The following is a 23,664-nucleotide window of genomic DNA, read 5'->3' on the forward strand; positions in this document are numbered from 1 at the left end:
TGTTTGCACAATAATTTTATGTTAACAGATATATAGCAAATGTGATCTGTGTGCCTGATTGACTATGCGTTTATCCAGTGTGGAACTAACAGAACGCAAGTCAAAGGGTGTCGCTCACCTAAATATGCTTCATGCTAACTAAACGTAGCTCACTGTTCACTGTTTATCTTATATGTTTTCTGCTAAAGATTGTACTAAAATATTCAATATGTAGGTCTCTATTTACACTTCTGTTTCTAAGCTTTTAAAATGTTGTTAGAAGGATCTTATAAACTATCTTAAGACCACCCATCCTCACGATGTAGTCATGTCATTCTTAGCCAAAATGTTATTATGCCCAAAGTTAACCAACTACATTCATCCTACTTGACTGTTTCTACATTTCATACACACTCAGAATACAAAGTTTCCTAGCATTAAGGTCATTTAAACAGATATGATATAGTCTCTGAAGACAAGTCCAAAAAATCCCAAAATATTTTCAGCATTATAAACCACAAAATTTGTCAGTTGGAGACAATTAAATGAAAATTTTTTTAGCTTAAAAATCAGTGATGTTACTAAATAGTCTCATCTTTAATAACTCTAAACATTAGTATATTAGAACTACCATCTTCTTATTTTCATTGTTGCTTATCAGGAAAGATGATGTACTCTTGAATTCTCACACTTCTCACAATTACCAGCATATCATGATCACCTAGGGAACTGTACTTGGGAGTACTTAATTAAAAGCCCATTTTAATAAATGTAAAGAAAACTATGTAATGCTATTTTTGAAAATTTCCTATTACAAACACAATCTATACAAATACAGAAAACAAAGATTTGCAAAGCACTCATCCAAAAGTAAAGGTTCAGGTGAATAATAAGTTATATAGATGTTATATATTTTTAAAAATCTACAAAATTCAAAAGGACATGATTATTAGTAACTTGATTTGGGTCTTTGACATGGTGCTGCATGGATAAACTGCTTTTTGGCCAATTTCACTTGGCTTCTCTGGGTTTTAATTTCCTTCTGTGGTAAAAGGAGAGGTTAAATTTTTAGTTATTAATAATTTCCTAACACTTTGTGATTGATTATTGCAGAAATTACAATTCTTTAAGTGAAAACACTAAAGGCATGGATGTATGCAGACTATGTTTTTTTAGCAGCAACACAGATCTTACAGGTCATCTTATCATGCCCTCTTATGAGGAAACTAAGGCAATGAAAGAACAGCATAGCTTTTTCATCTTCTGGTTACCTATAGAACTGGGAGTGCAACATACTCCAAACTGCCTTGTAAAGGCTGATTATATTTAAGATTTATTTCCATATAAATTGACACAGATAGGCTGGGCACGGTAGCTCACACCTGCAATCCCAGTACTTTGGGAGGCCAAGGTGGGCAGATTGCTTGATCCCAGGAGATCGAGATCAGCCTGGGCAACACAGGGAAACCCCATCTCTACAAAAAATACAAACAATTAGCCAGGCATGATGATTACATGCCTGTAGTCCCAGCTACTCAGGAGGATAAGGCAGAGGACTGCTTGAGCCTGGGAGGTGGAGGCTGCAGTGAGCCGAGATTGCGCCACTGCACTCCAGCTGGGGTGACAGAACAAGACCCCATCTCAAAAAGAAAAAAAAAAAAAGAAATTGACACAAATATTGACAATATTATTATTTACATGAGAACTTCTTGTCCTCAATTTTTTTCCCCACTCACTTTATATAGTGGAGATATGCTTTATTTCTAGAAGTAAAAAGATAACCTGTTCTGTATCTTCATTTTTTTCCTAAGTCTTAAGGAAAACTTACAAAGGTTTATCGGCACATAATACCTAAAACAATTGTGAACTGTGGATTAATTTTTCTTTACCTTGTAGTACCTATTGAAATGCTTTGCATATAATTTTAATTGAGAAATATGAAATAAATGAAGATGTACATAATTTGTTTTGAGCATTTAAAACATTTTATTGACTTTAACAAGAATTTTACAATTTATATGGTTTAGTTCTGAGTTTGTTTATATACATATATATATGCCACCTTGTTAAAAATAATTTTATTTAAATGTGATTAAATTTTTAATCAAAATGGGTACATAATAGGTATATATTTATGGGGTAAGTGTGATGTTTTGATACAGGCATACAATCTGTAATAATCAAATCAGGGTAATTGGGGTATCCATCACCTCAAGCAGTTATTATTTCTTTGCATTAGGAACATTCTAATTCCACTGTTTTAGTTATTTTAAAATATACAATCAATTTTTGTTGAGCACAATCACCCTGTTGTGCTATCAAATACTAGATCTTATTCATCCTAACTATATTTTTGCACCCGTTAACCATCCCCTCCAGAAAGAATTTTAGAAGACTCCATAATTTTAATTGATTTGGCTGAACTCCCAATGAAGGACAAAAGTTAACTGGTGAAAAGTGAAAAACGTTGAAGGTAATAGTTTAAGAGGGGAAGAATGAAACAAATATGTATGTATGTATGTATGTATGTATGTATGTATGTATGTATGTATTTATTTATTTATCTATCTATTTATTTTGAGACGGAGTCTTGCTCTGTCACCCAGGCTGGAGTGCAGTGGCGCCATCTCGGCTCACTGTAAGCTCTGCCTCCCGGATTCACGCCATTCTCCTGCCTCAGCCTCCCTAGTAGCTGGGACTACAGGCGCCCGCCACCATGCCCAGCTAATTTTTTGTATTTTAGTAGAGATGGGGTTTCACTGTGTTAGCCAGGATGGTCTCGATCTCCTGACCTCCTGATCCGCCCACCTCGGCCTCCCAAAGTGCTGGGATTACAGGCATGAGCCACCGTGCCCAGTCGAAACAAATATTTATTAATTGGTTAATAAATGTAGACCAAACATAAAGCTATATATCATTTAATCAAGACTTTTCCCCTAGGTTTTACTATGCTCTGTTTACACCGGAGGAAACGGAGGATGGGAGAAGTATATTTTTCAGAATTAGTAAATTCAGGCTATTGGAATTTAAACTGATTCTGTGTTAAATGCAAGCAACCAACTGAAATACCCAGATGTAATTTAGGTCAAATATAGATAGCAGTAAACTAAAAGACTGTGTCTATAGGCATATTTACTTACATTCCTACACAAACCTATCTATCTATTTTTACAATAACCTTTTCCTTACTATTTTTCCCAATGTCCAGATAGAAAAATTGAAGACATACCTTGTTAAGTGTTTTGATTGTCATAGGCCATAGTTATGCTTTCATATGTTCCATAAACACACATTCATTCGCTTATTCATAAATCTTTGTATAATGCATATAAGCATATGAGTAAAATATAAAGGAGAAATGCCTTTTAAAGTTAAAATTAGGCTATTTGAACTCCATACTTTTCATGGTATATGAAATAAAGATTGGTATCCTGACGGTTGTCTAATAGTTGATTATTAACTGTGTCACCAGAATCCTTAAACTAACTATAGCATCAAGTTTAGTCAGAAATCACAGATGCTATTAATTCTGTCTATTCCATATGCTCTTAATCATTCATTTCAGATAGGAGTCTAAGAAACGTTATCCCTCGTCATTGCCCCAGTTCTCCTCCCTCTTTCTTAACATTTATTGCATGAAATAAATTGCAAGACTTTTTGAGGACTGGAGAATTCAGTATTTTCTGGATATGTCATTTTTATCTTGATAATTCCCAGTTTGTTGTCCTTAATACCTTTGATGTCCCCCAAAATTAAATCAATGATGAAAGAGAAACAAGGCTAATTTTAGCATTTCCCTTCCTGTTTTGCTATGCTCTGGCACTAAGTAGCCTTTCTACCAAGGAATAAATAACATGTACATTTGCTTGTTCATAGCCTGGTTATATTGAGAAAATAACGCACAAGATGTGAATGCTCAAGTACAACTGTAAAATGATTTCTAACCTTATTCTACCATTTTAAAAATGTGCTCTTCAATTAAGCTGTAGTTTCAAAAGAAAAGATTATATTTCAAATTAAGCTGTGACTCTAGGCATGAGATGAGCAGACTGCAAGAACAATGCAAGGTTTGTATATTTTTCATAACTCATGCAGACTGCTATACAATCATTTAACTTGGTGACAGGAAGTGATCATAAAATTGGGCCAAATGAATATACAGGCAAAAATTGTTTGTCTGCTTACCTATATCATATATGAATACCTCAAATAATTTAATTGCAATTTATTTACCTCATGATTTGGAAATCCAACTGAGAACATGTTTCATGTAGACATGAATAGCAAAGGCATAATTCCTAGGAATTTATTCTATGGATATGGCTCAAGTAAACAAATATTCAGAGTACAAGGGTGTTCAAGGACACATTGTTTACTATAGCAAAAAGTAACACAATACCCAAAATATAATGTAATTTCATCAACTGGAGGCCAGAAAAATAACTTATGTAATAACCATATTATAGCATAGGAAAAAGGTATACCCATGCATGGTAAACTTAAAGATGTCTATATATATATATATCTATATATACACACACACACACATACAGATACACATAACACATATACACACTATATATAAATATATGGACATCGTATATATATATATATATACACACATACAAGAACACATGTGTGCTTATTTAAATATAAATATTTGTCTATGCATGGAACATTTATGGAGAGATACACAGGAAAACAGTAGTGTTTACATTCAGGAACTGGTATTGAGGGTAGAGCAGAGAATGAAGAATGCAAGAAATAGTGAGAAAAAGATGTACTTTTTATTTAGTATTCGATTATGTTCTGTACCATTAATATATGCTATCTCTAAAATGAAACCAAATCAGAAGAAGGAAAAACAGAACTAGCAAAACAGAGTAAAGATACTGCAAGATTTTAAATTCTCACTGTCAATTTTTCTTAACGTACATATAACCCTGCCTTATTTTTGTTTGTTTGTTTTTTTTTATTATACTTTAAGTTCTAGGATACATATGCACAACGTGCAGGTTTGTTACATATGTATACATGTGCCATGTTGGTGTGCTGCACCCATTAACTCGTCATTTACATTAGGTATATCTCCTAATGCTTTCCCTACCCCCTCCCCCGACCCCAGGACAGGCCCCAGTGTGTGATGTTCCCCCTCCTGTGTCCAAGTATTCTCACTGTTCAATTCCCACCTATGAGTGAGAACATGCGGTGTTTGGTTTTTTGTCCTTGCGATAGTTTGCTGAGAATGATGGTTTCCAGCTTCATCCATGTCCCTACAAAGGACATGAACTCATCATTTTTTATGGCTGCACAGTATTCCATGGTGTATATGTGCCACATTTTCTTAATCCAGTCTATCATTAATGGACATTCGGGTTGGTTCCAAGTCTTTGCTATTGTGAATAGTGCCACAATAAACATACGTGTGCATGTGTCTTTATAGCTGCATGATGTATAATCCTTTGGGTATATACCCAGTAATGGGATCGCTGAGTCAAATGGTATTTCTAGTTCTAGATCCTTGAGGAATCACCACACTGTCCTCCACAATGGTTGAACTAGTTTACAGTCCAACCAACAGTGTAAAAGTGTTCCTATTTCTCCACATCCTCTCCAGCACCTGTTGTCTCCTGACTTCTTAATGATGGCCATTCTAACTGGTGTGAGATGGTATCTCATTGTGGTTTTGATGATGAGCATTTTTTCATGTGTTTTTTGGCTGCATAAATGTCTTGTTTTGAGAAGTGTCTGTTCATATCCTTCGCCCACTTTGTGATGGGGTTGTTTGTTTTTTTCTTGTAAATTTGTTTGAGTTCATTGTAGATTCTGGATATTAGCCCTTTGTCAGATGAGTAGATTGCAAAATTTTCTCCCATTCTGTAGGTTTCCTGTTCACTCTGATGGTAGTTTCTTTTGCTGTGCAGAAGCTCTTTAGTTTAATTAGATCCCATTTGTCAATTCTGGCTTTGGTTGCCATTGCTTTTGGTGTTTTAGACATGAAGTCCTTGCCCATGCTTATGTCCTGAATGGTATTACCTAGGTTTTCTTCTAGGGTTTTTATGGTTTTAGGTCTAACCTTTAAGTCTTTAATCCATCTTGAGTTAATTTTTGAATAAGGTGTAAGGAAGGGATCCAGTTTTAGGTTTCTACATATGGCTAGCCAGTTTTCCCAGCACCATTTATTAAATAGGGAATCCTTTCCCCATTGCTTGTTTTTGTCAGGTTTGCCAAAGATTAGATGGTTGTAGATGTGTGGTATTATTTCTGAGGGCTCTGTTCTGTTCCATTGGTCTATATCTCTGTTTTCTTACCAGTACCATGCTGTTTTAGTTACTGTAGCCTTGTAGTGTAGTTTGAAGTCAGGTAGCATGATGCCTCCAGCTTTGTTCTTTTGGCTTAAGATTGTCTTGGCAATGCGGGCTGTTTTTTGGTTCCATATGAACTTTAAAGTAGTTTTTTCCAATTCTGTGAAGAAAGTCATTGGTAGCTTGATGGGGATGGCACTGAATCTATAAATTACCTTGGGCAGTATGGCCATTTTCATGATATTGATTCTTCCTATCCATGAGCATGGCATGTTCTTCCATTTGTTTGTGTCCTCTTTTATTTAGTTGAGCAGTGGTTTGTAGTTCTCCTTGAAGAGGTCCTTCACATCCCTTGTAAGTTGGATTCCTAGGTATTTTATTCTCTTTGAAGCAATTGTGAATGGGAGTTCACTCATGATTTGGCTCTCAGTTTGTCTGTTATTGGTGTATAAGAATGCTTGTGACTTTTGCACATTGATTTTGTATCCTGAGACTTTGCTGAAGTTGCTTATCAGCTTAAGGAGATTTTGGGCTGAGATGATGGGATTTTCTAAATATACAATCATGTCATCTGCAAACAGAGACAATTGGACTTCCTCTTTTCCTAACTGAATACCCTTTATTTCTTTCTCCTGCCTGATTGCCCTGGCCAGAACTTCCAATACTATGTTGAATAGGAGTGGTGAGAGAGGGCATCCCTGTCTTGTGCCAGTTTTCAAAGGGAATGCCTCCAGTTTTCGTCCATTCAGTATGATATTGGCTGTGGATTTGTCATAAATAGCTCTTATTATTTTGAGATACATCCCATCAATACCTAATTTATTGAGAGTTTTTAGCATGAAGGGCTGTTGAATTTTGTCAAAGGCTTTTCTGCATCTATTGAGATAATCATGTGGTTTTTGTCTTTGGTTCTGTTTATATGCTGGATTATGTTTATTGATTTGCATATGTTGAACCAGTCTTTCATCCCAGGGATGAAGCCCACTTGATCATGGTGGATAAGCTTTTTGATGTGCTGCTGGATTCGGTTTGTCAGTATTTTATTGAGGATTTTTGCATCAATGTTCATCAGGGATATTGGTCTAAAATTCTCTTTTTGTGTTGTGTCTCTGCCAGGGTTTGGTATCAGGATGATGCTGGCCTCATAAAATGAGTTAGGGCAGATTCCCTCTTTTTCTGATGATTGGAATAGTTGCAGAACGAATGGTCTCAGCTCCTCCTTGTACCTCTGGTAGAATTCAGCTGTGAATCCGTCTGCTCCTGGACTTTTTTTGGTTGGTAGGCTATTAATTATTGCCTCAATTTCAGAGCCTGTTATTGGTCTATTCAGGGATTCAACTTCTTCCTGGTTTAGTCTTGGGAGGGTGTATGTGTCAAGGAATTTTTCTACTTCTTCCAGATTTTCTAGTTTATTTGCATAGAGATGTTTATAGTATTCTCTGATGGTAGTTTGTATTTCTGTGGGATCGGTGGTGATATCCCCTTTATTAATTTTTACTGTGTCTATTTGAGTCTTCTCTCTTTTCTTCTTTATTAGTTTTGCTAGCAGTCTATCAATTTTGTTGATCTTTTCAAAAAACCAGCTCTTGGATTCATTGATTTTTCGAAGGGTTTTTTGTGTCTCTGTCTCCTTCAGTTCTGCTCTAATCTTAATTATTTCTTGCCTTCTGCTAGCTTTTGAATGTGTTTGCTCTTCCTTCTCTAGTTCTTTAATTGTGATTTAGTGTGTCCATTTTAGATCTTTCCTGCTTTCTCTTGTGGGCATTTAGTGCTATAAATTTCCCTCTACACACTGCTTCAAATGTGTCCCAGAGATTCTGGTATGTGTGTCTTTGTTCTTGTTGGTTTCAAAGAACATCTTTATTTCTGCCTTCACTTCGTTATGTACCCAGTAGTCATTCAGGAGCAGACTGTTCAGTTTCCATGTAGTTGAGTGCTTTTGAGTGAGTTTCTTAATCCTGAGTTCTAGTTTGATTGCACTGTGGTCTGAGAGACAGTTTGTTATAATTTCTGTTCTTTTACATTTTCTGAGGAGTGCTTTACTTCCAACTATGTGGTCAATTTTGGAATAAGTGCAATGTGGTGCTGAGAAGAATGTATATTCTGTTGATTTGGGGTGGAGAGTTCTGTAGATGTCTATTAGGTCTGCTTGGTGCAGAGCTGAGCTCAATTCCTGGATATCCTTGTTACTTTCTGTCTCACTGATCTGTCTAATGTTGACAGTGGAGTGTTAAAGTCTCCCATTATTATTGTGTAGGAGTCTAAGTCTCCTTGTAGGTCTCTAAGGACTTGCTTTATGAATCCGGGTGCTCCTGTATTGGGTGCAGATATATTTAGTATAGTTAGCTCTTCTTGTTGAATTGATCCGTTTACCATTATGTAATGGCCTTCTTTGTCTCTTTTGATCTTTGTTGGTTTAAAGTCTGTTTTATCAGAGACAAGGATTGCAACCCCTGCCTTTCTTTGTTTTCCATTTGCTTGGTAGATTTTCCTCCATCCCTTTATTTTTAGCCTATGTGTGTCTCTGCCCGTGAGATGGGTCTCCTGAATACAGCACACTGATGGGTCTTGACCCTTTATCCAATTTGCCAGTCTGTGTCTTTTAATTGAGGATTTAGCCCATTTACATTAAAGGTTAATATTGTTATGTGTGAATTTGATCCTGTCATTATGATGTTAGCTGGTTATTTTGCTTGTTAGCTGATGCAGTTTCTTCCTAGCATCGATGGTCTTTACAATTTGGCATGTTTTTGCAGTGGCTGGTACCGGTTGTTCCTTTCCATGTTTAGTGCTTCCTTCAGGACCTCTTTTAGGGCAGGCCTGGTGGTGACAAAATCTCTCAGCATTTGCTTGTCTGTAAAGGATTGTATTTCTCCTTCACTTATGAAGCTTAGTTGGGCTGGATATGAAATTCTGGGTTGAAATTCTTTTCTTTAAGAATGTTGAATATTGGCCCCCACTCTCTTCTGGCTTGTAGAGTTTCTGCCGACAGATCCGCTGTTAGTCTGATGGGCTTCCCTTTGTGGGTAACCCAATGTTTCTCTCTGGCTGCCCTTAACATTTTTTCCTTCATTTCAACTTTGGTGAATCTGACAATTATGTGTTTTGGAGTTGCTTTTCTCGAGAAGTATCTTTGTGGCATTCTCTGTATTTCCTGAATTTGAATGTTGGCCTGCCTTGCTAGATTGGGGAAGTTCTCCTGGATAATATCCTGCAGAGTGTTTTCCAATTTGGTTCCATTCTCCCCATCACTTTCAGGTACACCAATCAGACATAGATTTGGTCTTTTCACATAGTCCCATATTTCGTGGAGGCTTTGTTTGTTTCTTTTCACTCTTTTTTCTCTAAAGTTCTCTTCTTGCTTCATTTCATTCATTTCATCTTCCATCACTGATACCCTTTCTTCCAGTTGATCGAATCTGCTACTGAGGTTTGTGCATTCATCATGTAGTTCTCGTGCCATGGTTTTCAGCTCCATCAGGTCATTTAAGGACTTCTCTACACTGGTTATTGTAGTTTTCCATTTGCCTAATCTTTTTTCAAGGTTTTTAGCTTCTTTGCGATGGGTTCGAACTTCCTCCTTTAGCTCGGAGAAGTTTGATCATCTCAAGCCTTCTTCTCTGAACTTGTCAAAGTCATTCTCCATCTAGCTTTGTTCTGTTGCTGGTGAGGAGCTGTGTTCCTTTGGAGGGGGAGAGGTGCTCGGATTTTTAGAATTTTCAGCTTTTCTGCTGTGTTTTTTCCCCATCTTTGTGGTTTTATCTACTTTTGGTCTTTGATGATGGTGACGTACAGATGGGGTTTTGATGTGGATGTCCTTTCTGTTTGTTAGTTTTCCTTCTAACAGTCAGGACCCTCAGCTGCAGGTCTGTTGGAGTTTGCTGGAGGTCCACTCCAGACCATGTTTGCCTGGGTATCAGCAGCGGAGGCTGCAGAACAGCGAATATTGCTGAACAGCAAATGTTGCTGCCTGATCTTTCCTCTGGAAGCTTCATCTCAGGGGTACCCTGCCATGTGAGGTGTCAGTCTGCCCCTACTGGGGGATGCCTCCCAGTTAGGCTACTCGGGGGTCAGATCTCAAACTCCGTGCTGGGAGAACCACTACTCTCTTCAAAGCTGTCAGACAGGGACATTTAAGTCTGCAGAGGTTTCTGCTGCCTTTTATTCAGCTATGCCCTACCCCCAGAGGTGGAGTCTACAGAGGCAGGCAGGCCTCCTTGAGCTGTGGTGGGCTCCACCCAGTACGAGCTTCCCTGCTGCTTTGTTTACCTACCCAAGCCTTAGCAATGGCGGGCGCCCCTCCCCCAGCCTCGCTGCCACCTTGCAGTTGGATCTCAGACTGCTTTGCTAGCAATGAGTGAGGGTCCGTGGGCGTGGGACCCTCCGAGCCAGGCACAGGATATAATCTCCTGGTGTGCCGTTTGCTAAGACCATTGGAAAAGCGCAGTATTATGGTGAGAGTGACCCAATTTTCCAGGTGCTGTCTGTCACCCCTTCCCCTGGCTAGGAAAGGAAATTCCCTGATCCCTTGCACTTCCCTGGTGAGGTGATGCCTCGCCCTGCTTCAGCTCATGTTTGGTGGGCTGCATCCACTGTCCTGCCCCCACTGTCTGATGAGCCTCAGTGAGATGTATCCAGTACCTCAGTTGGAAATGCAGAAATCACCCGTCTTCTGTGTCACTCATGCTGGGAGCTGTGGACTGGAGCTGTTCCTATTTGGCCATCTTGGAACCGCCCCAACCCTGCCTTCTTAAGGGAGAAATGATTTCAGTAGTTTCAAGGAGTGATCTTACATGAAGAGCAAACAGACGGATAATTCAATATCTGTGCCCAACAAAGGAATTTATGTATTGTTTCCTTTTAAAAAATAAGCAAAATAATTTGTTAATCCATCCTCGCCTTGCACTGTGTGACTTCTCTGTCAAAGAAAAGAGAAGCCTGAAGAAACAGAGGCAAGGCTGCTATTTATGGAGCCTGTTATGAGCCATGCATCTGCTTTAATAAGGAGTTAAAGGTTCTCCAGCTTGTTAAGGCTTTGCAGCTAGTTAGTGTCCGCCTCACTCAAAGTCAGACCTCTTTCTACTACACGAAGATGATTTTCTTTGGTTAAAAAGAAGGTATAATTTATATTGGAAAAGCAGAATATTGAAGATGTTTTCAAATATATGAAATTTTAGCCACAACATATTATCTTAACAAATAATATGGGTAAATATGTACAGAGTATGCATTCTGTCCCAGACACCATTTCAAGCTCGTTCTGTACATTAATTCATTTTATCTTTTCACAGTCTGTAAAGAGAGGTACTGTTATTACACCTTGAGTTTTCAAATAAGAAAATCAAGGCTCAGAGAGGTTATGTAACTTGTTTACCAATAAAATTTTCCCTAAGCTACTCTAAAATATAATCTAACTTTATTATATGACACTAAAAGCATAGGATATAAAAGTAAAATAATTTTCAAGATAAAGTCATTTCAATGTATTTATTCTAAGACCGAAGATATAATGCAGCTAAAAATAAACATTAACAATTCTGACATGCTTAACTCAGTAATTACAAATTAATGATTATTGTCATTATAAGCTATGCACAGACATATGTAATATCATATTCGCTCCTATATTACTAAAAAAGTGAAGTAGAATCATTAAAGTAAAAACTTCTCTCAATTTTATTCGATCTAATTCGACTAATAGGATTGAACTAATAATAGTCTAACCTTCTACATAACGTTTTTAAAACGGATTTTAGAAAAAAAAAAAAACAGATTTCAGCAGTCACTATTTTATAAATGGGAAAATGTAGGTTGGTGAAGTGCAACCTCTGATCATAAAATAATTCATTAAAAGTAACCTAACTAGAATTCAGAACTTACTGACTTTTTCCCTTGTGGTCACACCACAAACCATGAAAAATATGTGGTGTACCATCTGAAATACATTAAACTTCACTGGTACTTTAAATAGCTTTCCTAAGCCATTAGCCATCCAGAATCTAATTGGTCTACTAAATGTGAATCAGCCACAGTCATATTTACCTAACTCGAAGAAGAGATGTAGAATTTACCAATCTTCATCAACTTGGATGAAATCTTATATATGATTTTGTCTAATGCCCCTGAAAGCATAAAATCCATCTAAAACATGTTTGAAATTTGGTCATTTCCCCCTCGATATATTTCAGTGATTGAATTCACTCTACTTTTAGAAAAGCCTCTTCAACTTTGACATTTTATTGCTATGAAAACTCTTAACCTGAATCAAAAATTTCCTTCCCTAATTTTTGACCCATTTGCTCTGAGTTCTGCCAAATGGAGCTACACAGTCCACCCTTTCCTGCAGTAGCCCTTCCGGTATTTGTAGACAGCCATCACATCTACCTAAATTCTTTCCAGGTTAGTTATGTCCAGCTGCCTCAAAGTTTCTTAGAGGGTTGTTTTCCAACTTCTCATTGGATAATTAATGTTCCTGCTGAAACATGACCCATGAGAGTGGTTGCTGTGTCCCAAAATAGTCTGAATTTTGTAAATTACAATGTAACCATGTCTGCTTCCATACTGCTATCAACACAACCTAGGTGTGTGTTGTTTTTGTAGTTACAGTAGTTGTTATTGTTAAGCATTCTGGTCACATATTTAATTGCTGCTGAGTTTATGTTAAATTATAATTTTGAGTAATTTACATTAACTTACATCAGATGATGTCTCTTTCACTCTAGTTTTTAATTTATCACAGTACAGTTTCTCTTCATTGGCTCTACCTGTAATCTTAATGCAGGCAGCTCTCTGTTGCAGCTGTCCTTTCAGTTCTGTACCATGTACATATCTGATAAGCAATTTCCTGTGTTTTCATCCAAGTAATGAATCAAAAATTCTGAATAGGTCAGGGGCATGGACAAAGACCTTTAGCACAGCACTGGGGACCTCAATCCAGGCAGACAGATAACAACATAAATAGGGCACATTTAAAAAAGTTTAACTCAGATAAACTCTTAAAGAATTTTGCAATCAGAAAATCTTGCAAATGTTATTTTAATTTCAGCAGATATGTAAGTTTTATGTTATGTGGTTTAAATTCACTTTTATTTGCAAATTTTTTTGAGAGGGGAGCTTGAAAACACCATAAATTTTCCATGATTAAAACTGCTCAAAGAGCTATAAAATATTAATAATAATTCTATGAGTTAGGAATTATTATCCCTATATGCAGATTTAGAAACAAATCTTGGAGAGAGTCAATAGCTTGATTAAGCTTACACAGATAGTGGCAGAGCCAGAATTCAAACCCAGATCCAGGGCGCCACTTGTTTCAACTGGTTCTATTAGCTAAATAGTTCAGTTCTCTTCTTCAGCCCCCACTACTATAATATCATACTGGGGAAAACAACCCTTCCTTGAGCCTGTGTGGTATGTGGTATTCTCTCATAATATCACCACCTCACTTTCTTTCTCCTTTTACCATTACTTCACTGTTGCTACATCATCAAGTCCTACAACCTTCTTCTTCAACAAGAAGAAAGAATATGCAAGGGCCTGAATGCATCTGTTTCATTAAAATAGTTTACATGCATACTCAGAAATGCATATGAAACTGTATCACATGAAAACCTTAACAGTACCATTACACAGAATGCATTATCAAAGAAACATTTTAGTTGAGCCACTTAACAGTGATGTTAATACTACGCACTGTCCTCCTGTCTTAGCCTCTTTATCGACCAAATCAGCATAGAATATGGAGAGAATTTGGGATTTTAGTGAGAAAAGGAGAATTGAAATTTCTCCCCCAACATTTACTAGCTCCTCAGGTGAGTATGCTAGGACTCTGCTGGTCTCACTCTGTACCTTCTCGCCAAGTAATCTCTTCCAAACCAATGGCTCCATTTTCCAACTCTAAGCCAATAGCTTTCCAGTGCATTTCTTCCTTTCTTTCTATTTTTTTTTTTTTTTGGAGGAGTTTCACTTTTGTTGCCCAGGCTGGAGTGCAATGGTGCCATCTCGGCTTACTGCAACCTCCGCCTCCTGGGTTCAAGTGATTCTCCTGCCTCAGCCTCCCTAGTAGCTGGGATTACAGGCACCCACCACCACGCCCAGCTAATTTTTTATATTTTTAGTAGAGATGGGGTTTCACCATGTTGGACAGGCTGGTCTTGAACTCCTGACCTCAGGTGATCTGTCTGCCTTGGCCTCCCAAAGCACTGGGATTCCCAGTGCATTTCTAAATGTATCCCCCTCTCCTCCAAGTTCCCACTGGAGGTCTCACAGGCACTTCACATTCAGCATGTCCCAAAAGAAACTCACCAGCTCTTCCCCATTGTTCAGTGATCGTAATTTCAGTTACCACTAACCACCAGATACCCAGGCCAGAAATTTGGGAAGCATCCTGGGTTCCAACTTCTGCATTCCCCACAACCAGTCTTCACATCCTATAGTTCTAGTTTAAAAAAATCTCCAAAGCAGTCCACTTCCCTTTGCTTCTACTGCCACCTCCCTAGTTCACGCTACCATTATTTCCCCATGAATACAGCTAAATCTACTTAATTGGCTTGCCTATCCACTCTTTCCTGTCTCATATTCACTACAAACAGGGAGATCTTTCTAAAATCTAAATCTTATCATGTCACTCCTTTGTTTAAAATCATTCTATTACTTTTCCTAGAAAAATATTCAAATTTCCAACTGTGCTTTAAAGGGCCCACATTGCAGACTTCATCTCTAACCACTCCCTTGTTTCCAATCCTACTAGATTTCCATCATTTCTTCAAACTCACAATGCTCTCTACTGTCGTACAGCTTATAGGGTGTTTTTATTTGTCATTTATATCCTGAGAATGCAGTGATGGATATATGGAATTACTTCTATTTCAGTACGGAGTATCAGACATTAAGACCACTCCACCCAGATTCATTAAAAGATTAAAGGGGCGGGGAGAGGGAATAAGGTACCAACCTGAATGAGCATCCAGCTAAACTGGCAAAGATACAGGTAATGTGTGACAGCAGCCATAGCTGAACAGCTCTCCTCAGCGAGTTGGGGACTTACGTATGCAGACGCCAGAAACAGAATCTGTAAGAAACAGATACTTCTATTTTTAAAATATGCTAAAATCGATGAAGAATATTAAGAAAGTAAACTGCTTTCTTATCTAAATCTATGACTCAGTGATTCCATGTGAAAGTAAGTTGACTTCCTGCCCAAACTGATATGACTAAGAGTCATTCTAAAAATGGCAATATATGGATTTTTATATTTCTAAGAAACAATGCATGATATGAAATTATGCTACACGTTGCTCTAGGCTCTCAAGAGAAAATTCTTAAAGTAAACCTTGTTCTTATTATTGACGAACAAAAATCCCATGAAATACATTTATTTTAGCAAAGTAGAAAGTAGTGGAAATACCACTCCTTGTGAAAATCAAAGCTAATAGGAGAGAAAAGAAAGAAAAATAAAATCCTTGACTTTACCATCACCTGCAGCCTCTTGCCAGGAAGTAACATAGATAACACAATAGACTTAAAATGAGTTTAAAAATTCAAATTCTATGATTATCCTAATCTTTGGATTTTTATTTCAAGTGCCTTCAAGCCTTTGTTCAAAAGTCACAATGAGGCCTCTCTTGACACACTAAATTTCCTTCTCACACACATAATTCCTCTAACTCTACTTCTCTCTCACTCTCTCTCTGTCTTTTTTTAACCAGCACACATCACCTTCTAACATGCTTTGTAATTTGCATTTTTTTTTTTTTTGGCTATTAGTCTCACCTCCTAGAATATAATCCCTGCAAAGACAGGATCATTGACTGTTTTACTCACTAATGGAACCCAAGCACCTAGCTCAGTGACCAGCACATGGTAGGTACTCAATAAATACTTGCTGAGTAATGAGCAAGTGAAGTGAAAGACTCTGTGATTTCTATCTTTTTGTATTTTCTCCAATAAATGACTACTGTGTCAAATATTGCAATGATGAGTGTAGATGGCAGGGGGAAACTTGGAGCAATAATATTCTGCTATAAATTCTCAATGAATAAACTCTGGCTCCCCGTTATAGACAGGAATCAACTTTTTGACTATATTTTCAGAGGGTACCACTGTGCCTGGAATATAGAGGTGATCAATAAGTGTTTATTAAAAGAATGAATGATTTATTCCAAAAGGACAGAGGAGAAAACTGGTTGACTTTTGCCTTAAAACCTCTTAACTTTTAAAAAGAAAACAGGAATGCTTTTAATGCTATTTGAATTTATTTAAAAAAATAAACAATGTGCCCAAAAATAAATAAGACCACGGGACAAAATGCTGTTCAAATTTCAAGTGAAATATACCCCTCCCCAATCCTCTTGTTACCAAGGACATGTCCCTCAACTCCCCTTGAAAATTTCTACTCAAGTGTATTGGTAGGGAAGCATCCCTGTGGTAAATTCATTAGGATCTGCAGTGAGGTTTTGCATGTTCCCAACATCTCAATTTCACAATGAAAGATGCACCTTAACCTGATTCCTCAGTCAATTACATAAGACCCAACATGCTAATTTAAAATTAATAATTATTAATAATTACCAATAATTACTATAATTGATATTGACTAAATTAATAAATCTACAATATGTATCTCTTATGCTGAAGTGACACTTTCTTCTTGGAAATTATTCATTAAGTGCCTTCCTGTGCCTGATCAAGTATAGAATTTAAAAAAATCTTTTTTTTCAAGCTACAGACAGTGAACGAGTCATTTTCCCCTTCTACTTCTCTCATCAATAATGGAAGTTGGAAAAAATCAACTCCAAAGTCCCTTTCTACTCCAAGACTCCAGAACAATTTTTAAAATGAGAAGTACCTTGATTCAACTTTCTGCTTACTTAGCCCTGGATTTGGTGCATTTGTAATACACGCTATTAAAATGAACACATGCCAGCATTTAAAGCAGAAAATAGAAATTTATGTAACATTATTTCCTGACAATCTGATACAAATGAGTTCCCTTAAAAAAAAAAAAAAAAGTCTACAAATTCACCTTTCTAGAATGCACCACAACATAGCTTTTGAATTATTAGAGATTATGCTTAGATTTTCCTTGACTTTTTTGTCTAACTTTACCATTTATTCTGACCTTTATTATAGGTCAGAAATTAAACCTTCCTAAATTCCACAATTATTCCTTGAACACCTTCTATGCACTAAGCACTGGAACTATGACTTAAGAGTATGGTATGGTTTAGCAAAAAAAAAAATAAATAATAAAAGAGGATAAAAAAGCAATCATTTTAACATTTCATGTTCTGTCTTTTTACAAAGGTGCATCTGTTTCCATAAAGTCTTCATAAATTTACATACAATAAACTCAAGCCTTTCTAATTCAGATTCTATTATACGGATTGTGTTGAAGTTTACTTAGTTTTGTTCTAATCAACTTAAATAGGTTGTTAGGTAATAGAATAGCGTAATACAAATTATAATTGAATATGTTTAGCTTTAAGCATTCTATGAAACTATTTATAAGTATATGCTAACTTAAATAATTCTTTTCTTTTTCAATATGTTTTCTTTGAAGCAACTACAGGTTCTTGTTTAAAACTGTATTTGCTTTCAGAATAGTTTTAACATCCAAAATTCTATTCTTAAGATATGATTTGATATTTTACTACACTCTAATCTCCTTTTCTAAATTATAAGAAGATCAGTTACAAATCTACTTTTGTAAACCATGAAAGTTGTTCCAGGTTATTATCTGAATTATGGGAATTGCTTCTGTCTGTACAGGAGATTAGTCAGCAAGAGGAGACTGAGCTGTCATATTGCACACTGCTATAAAAGGGATGCACAAAAAATACTTGGAGAACTAGGTATTACATGTGACCAGGCCTACCCAAAATTTCATTAACTTAAGATAGAAATAAAATGAGACCAAGTAAAGCAAAATAAATAAAATCTCCCAGCATATTTAGCTCTCTCATTTTTAAGGCTACATAATCTAAAAACAGATGGAGTTTCACCATTGTTCTTTTATTCAAACACATAGAGATTACCACAAAAAAAGGTTATTTTCACAGTCAGTTCTCTGAAAGCATTAAGTTGAACATGAACAGAAAAAAGGAATTTTTCAAAGGTTCTCAGTTGTTCATACATTGATTTATTCAGTATGAATGAGTGCTTAAGTACCCACTATCTACAAAGTATTGTGCTGGGCAAGATGAAGTACATGATTACAGAAAACTGCTGTATACCAGCATGGCGCTACATGTTTTCCCTCGTTCTTTTGTGTATAACTCACATATTAATGATGTGAAGCCATTATTGTTTGTATCCCAATTTAGTAAATATCGAAGGAAGAACTATAGATAATTAACATGTTTAAAGGTCCTTAAACAAGTTTTAAATTTAAATTGGGATTCAAATTCTGGTATCCTGATTTGCAGGACCAGCATTCTTTCTTGAACACCATGCCACTGCCTACAAAGCTAAATCAAGCACAGTCCCCTCTCGAAGTGCTAACATTCTAGGTCACTGTTTCTCAATTCGTTTTACTCCGTGGCCCACCACAGGCTCATAATGACAATCAAATATAATGCCAATAGCAAATATAATACTATTCTCAATTCCATTTTGATATAACATATACACAACTTAAGAGAAAAGAAAAATAAATATAGTTCCCCCAAAAAGTATTTGAGATATTCTTTTTAAAATGACTTATAAAATTCTCTGCTTATTCTGATTGCTTAGAGCTCCACTGTGCCAGCCAACGAAGGAAATGAAGAGTAAATACTTTTTAGAAAACTTAAATATACAGCATGTGTCCCCGCTTGCTTGGGCTAAATAACAACTAATGATAAATATTGGTTTTCCTATAAACCTCAATTCTCAGTGCTCCTTAATATATACACCCTCCTCCCTCAGTTTACTACGGATGCTCTCACTCCTTTTCCTATAAAATTATTCTTGAAATGACCCTTTTTTTTTTTTTGAGACGGAGTCTCCCTCTGTCACCCAGGCTGGAGTGCAGTGGCAGGATCTTCGCTCAATGCAACCTCCGCCTCCCGGGTTCAGGTGAATCTCCTGCCTCAGCCTCTGGAGTAGCTGGAACTACAGGGCGTGCCACCATTTTTTGTATTTTCGGTAGAGACGGGTTTTCATCGTGTTAGCCAGGATGGTCTCGATCTCCTGACCTCATGATCCGCCTGCTTCGGCCTCCCAAAGTGCTGGGATTACAGGCGTGAACCGCTGCGCGCGGCCAAAACTAGTCAGTTTTTAAAGGACCAGCTCAAATTCTACCTGCTTACTCTGATCATGGCAGATTCCCAGACTATCCTATTCTTTAAAGTGGGAGCATTTTGTTATTGAGCATTTATAATGAGCCAAATGTAGTTCTTTTTAATAGAAGGGTGCCTAAGGGTGAAGCTAGACACATGATACAAAAAAATGTGACAAGTATTGTAGCAGGGTATGGAGTAAAATATTAGGAGAATGCAGAGTATTAGGAGAATGAGAGTATTAGTGCTGCTTGTGGGGATTCAAAGAAATTTTCAGAGAGAAAACCCAAGTCCCATCTGCCCCACTTTCTCTTCCTAAGTTTATCTTCCATAAGACTCTTTGTACACCAAACATTCTATCCAAATCCATTTACTGCTATTCCCTAAACATATTTCTTCATGTCTTGACTCTTGCCTTTGTTCTTCCTCTTCCTTTTATCTAGAATTTCTTTTTCTCATCTTCCCAGGTTGAACTCATGTTTACCTTTCAAAACGTGGTAGAACTCTGTCATGAATAACTGGAAATTCTACCTGCTCACTCTGATCATGGCAGATTCCTAGACTTTCCTACTTTTTAATACCTGGTTATTCCTTTCAACCATAAACAAACTTTTCCTCCTCTGAATTTTTAAAATAAGATATTATAAGAATTTTTCTTATAAATCTCAAGTTTTAAATAAAATTAATTTTAATGTCTTTGAAAACTGTCAACTTCTTAAAAACAATTTGACCTATCTATTCTTATAATTATTTTAAAGTACATTTTTGTAAAAAACAGAACATGGCAAGCATCCTGTACGGATTCTATCATGAGTTTGAACATAGTAGGTGTTTGTTTAAAAAACAGCTTTATTGACATATGATTCACAGACAATAAAAGGTGCATATTTAGAGTATTTGACGTAATAGGTTTTTGCACCTGTGAAGCCACCATCACAATGAAAATAATGAACACATGCATCAGCCCCAGAAGTTTTCTCGTGCCCTTTGTAGTACCTCCCTGTACCACCACCACCCCTACAACCCTAGGCATACACTGATCTGTTTTTTTTTTTTTTTTTTTGAGATGAGTCTCGCTCTGTCACCCAAGCTGGAGAGCAGTGGCACAATCTCCGCTCACTGCAAGCTCCGCCTCCTGGGTTCACGCCATTCTCCTGCCTCAGCCCCCCTAGTAACTGGGACGACAGGCACCTGCCACCATGCCCGGCTAATTTTTTGTATTTTTAGTAGAGACAGGGTTTCACCGTGTTAGCCAGGATGGTCTCGATCTCCTGATCTCGTGATCTGCCCATCTCAGCCTCCCAAAGTGCTGGGATTACATGCGTGAGCCACCGCACCCGGCCACTGATCTGTTTCTAATACATTCGTTTGCATTTATTAAATTTTATATAAATATAGGCATATGTGCTCTTTTGTGTCTAGTTTATTTCACTCAGCACAATTATTTTGAGATTTTTTTTCCAAAATAATGTACCAATATTTTTTCAGCACCATTGTTGAAAGGCTGTCATCTTTCCTCCAGTAAATTGCCTTTGGATACTTGCCTAACTATGTTGGAGTCTATTTCTGGACTCTAATCTGTTCCCTTGATCTATTTGTCTATGTTTACACCAGTGCTACATCATCTAGATTACTGTAGCTATATTTCTTGAAAAGGGTAGTGTTAGGTTCTAATTTATTCTTTTCCAAAGTTGTTTTGGTTATTCTTAGTCATTTGCATTTCCATATGACTTTCATGATGAGGTAGTCAATTTCTACAAAAGAAAGCTGAATTTCAATCTGGGGAGAACTGACATATTAACAATATTCACTCTTGCATCTCATGAATACAGTGTCTTTCTCCATTTATTTAGGTCTTCTCTAGTTTCTCTCAGCAGTGTTTTGTAGTTGTCCACATATACCTCCTTCACACATTAAAAAAAAAAAGATTTACCCCAATTCTTTTATATGTTTGATATTATTGTAATTGATATTTTTATTAAATTTTAGTTTCTGATCATTCCTTCCTGACACATAGAAATACAATTTATTTTTATATATTGATCTTGTACCCTGTAAAGTTACAGAATCACATTAGTTTGAGGAGCTGTTTTGTAGATAACATTGTATTTTAAATATAGGATCATGTCATCTCTATATAAATAGGGTTTTACTTATTTGCTAATTAGAATGCTCTAATTGTCTTATCTTGCCTATTGTACTTGCTGGGAAAAATATATGCACACACACATGCACACACACTATTAAATAGAGGTGGCAAAAATGAACATCCTTGTTTTGTTTCTAATTTTAGGGGGAAAGCATTCAGTTTTTCAGCATTAAGTATTGTTACGGGCTAAATTGTTGCCTCTCCAAATTCACATGTTGAAGTCCCAAACCCCAGTACTTCAGTATGTAACTGTATTTGAAGATAAGATTTTTAAAGAGGTAATTAAGTTAAGATGAGGTCTTTAGAATGGGTCCTAATCCATTATGATTGGTATCTTTACAAGAGGTGAAAATTTTGGACACAGACACGCACATACATAGAAGAAAGACCGAAGACAAAGGGAGATGATGGCCACCTAAAAACCAAGGAGACAGGCCTCAGAATGAAGTCAACCCTGAAGATACCTTCAACTCGGACTCTAGCCTCCAAACTGTGAGAAAATTAGTGTTGTTAAAGCCATCCAGTCTGTGTTACTTTGTTATGGCAGCCCTAGCAAACTAATAGATGATGTTAGTTACATAGTTTCATAGATACCTTTATCAGGTTAAGAACATTCCTTCTATTCTTACTTTGCTGTTTGCTGGGAGTTTTATTGAGAATTGATATTAAATTTGTTAATTATATTGCCTGATTGAAATTATCCAAAATATTTCTTTCTTTTCTTTTTCTTTTTCCCTTTTTCTTTCTTTTTTTTTTTTTTTCTGAGACAAGGTCTGGCTCTGTCACCCAGGACGGAGTGCAGTGGCACAATTTTTGGCTCATTGCATCCTCAACCTCCTGGACTCAAGCAATCCTCCCACCTCAGCCTCAGAAGTAGCTAGGGACTAAGGTGTGCACCACTGGCCTGGCTAATTTTTGTATTTTTTCTTTTTTTGTAGAGTCAGGGCTTTGCCATCTTGCCTAGGCTGGTCTTGCAATCCTGAGCTCAGGCGATCCACCTGCTTCAGCCCCCCCAAATAAAAAATATTTTTATTTTAGTTTGTTATTAATTACATTGATTAATTTTTGAATTTTAAGTCATCCTTGCATTATTGGGATAGCTATCATTCTGTTGTGATATATTATCATTTTGATTTGCTAACATTGTATTAAGAATATTTGCATCTATGTTTATGAAAGACTGGTTAGTAGTATACTACTTCATATATAGCATGAAAACCTCACAATAATATACTTTACTATTTTCTCTCCTGATTTCCTGGCATATATTCTACTTTTATATATGTTGCAAACCTCACACTACTTTGCTATTATTTTTTCTTCAATAGTTAATTATCTTTAAAATAGATTGATACTAGGAAAAACTTCATATAGTAATATATATACACATATATTTATATACACATATATATGTAAAATATTACATATATAGTTAAAATATATACATATGTGTTATATATATACTATATGTAACTATATATATAGAAGTTTAAATTTAAAAAAGGAAGCAAAATTAGCCCTCACTACAGAATTTTTATAGAGGTATTTTAATATGCTTTTATTTTTTCTCTTTTCTTTAAAAAGCCATCTTCTGAGAAACAGATCTTTATGAGTCATTAACACCAAGACTAGTCTTTTTCATCTGGTACACAGCCAAAGAAGTACTAATTTATTTTTATAAGAAATACAGCAACAATAATAATAGTTACCATTTAATGAATGGTTTTCATGTGCCAGGTACTGTGCTAAAGGCCCTAGAGATATTATTTCATCATATTTAAATAATCTATGCAATTTAGAGATCACTGCTTTTTTATTTCATAGAGAAGGAAACTGAGGCTTAATAAAAGTAAATACATTTGCCAAGGGCACAGACCTAAGGAAAGACTTTTTCCTGCTTAATTATGCTTAGTAGAGATTGCCTAGATCATACGCCACTTGGAATAATGCCATACTTAGTTTCTTGCATTTT

General features: G+C 36.4%; 1 protein-coding gene across 1 annotated transcript in view; it reads right to left on the reverse strand.

Moving 5' to 3' along the window:
* Positions 1–23,664, reverse strand: part of ADGRV1 (adhesion G protein-coupled receptor V1) — a 597,511-nt gene that overhangs the window by 183,349 nt on the left and 390,498 nt on the right. Inside the window, exon 84 of the mRNA XM_032156840.2 lies at positions 15,238–15,354. Within this exon, the coding sequence (XP_032012731.1) occupies positions 15,238–15,354 (117 nt within the window). The remainder of the gene's footprint in view (positions 1–15,237; positions 15,355–23,664) is intronic.

The sequence above is a fragment of the Hylobates moloch genome, unplaced genomic scaffold (assembly GCF_009828535.3).
Source record: "Hylobates moloch isolate HMO894 unplaced genomic scaffold, HMol_V3 SCAFFOLD_6, whole genome shotgun sequence".
NCBI lineage: Eukaryota > Metazoa > Chordata > Mammalia > Primates > Hylobatidae > Hylobates > Hylobates moloch.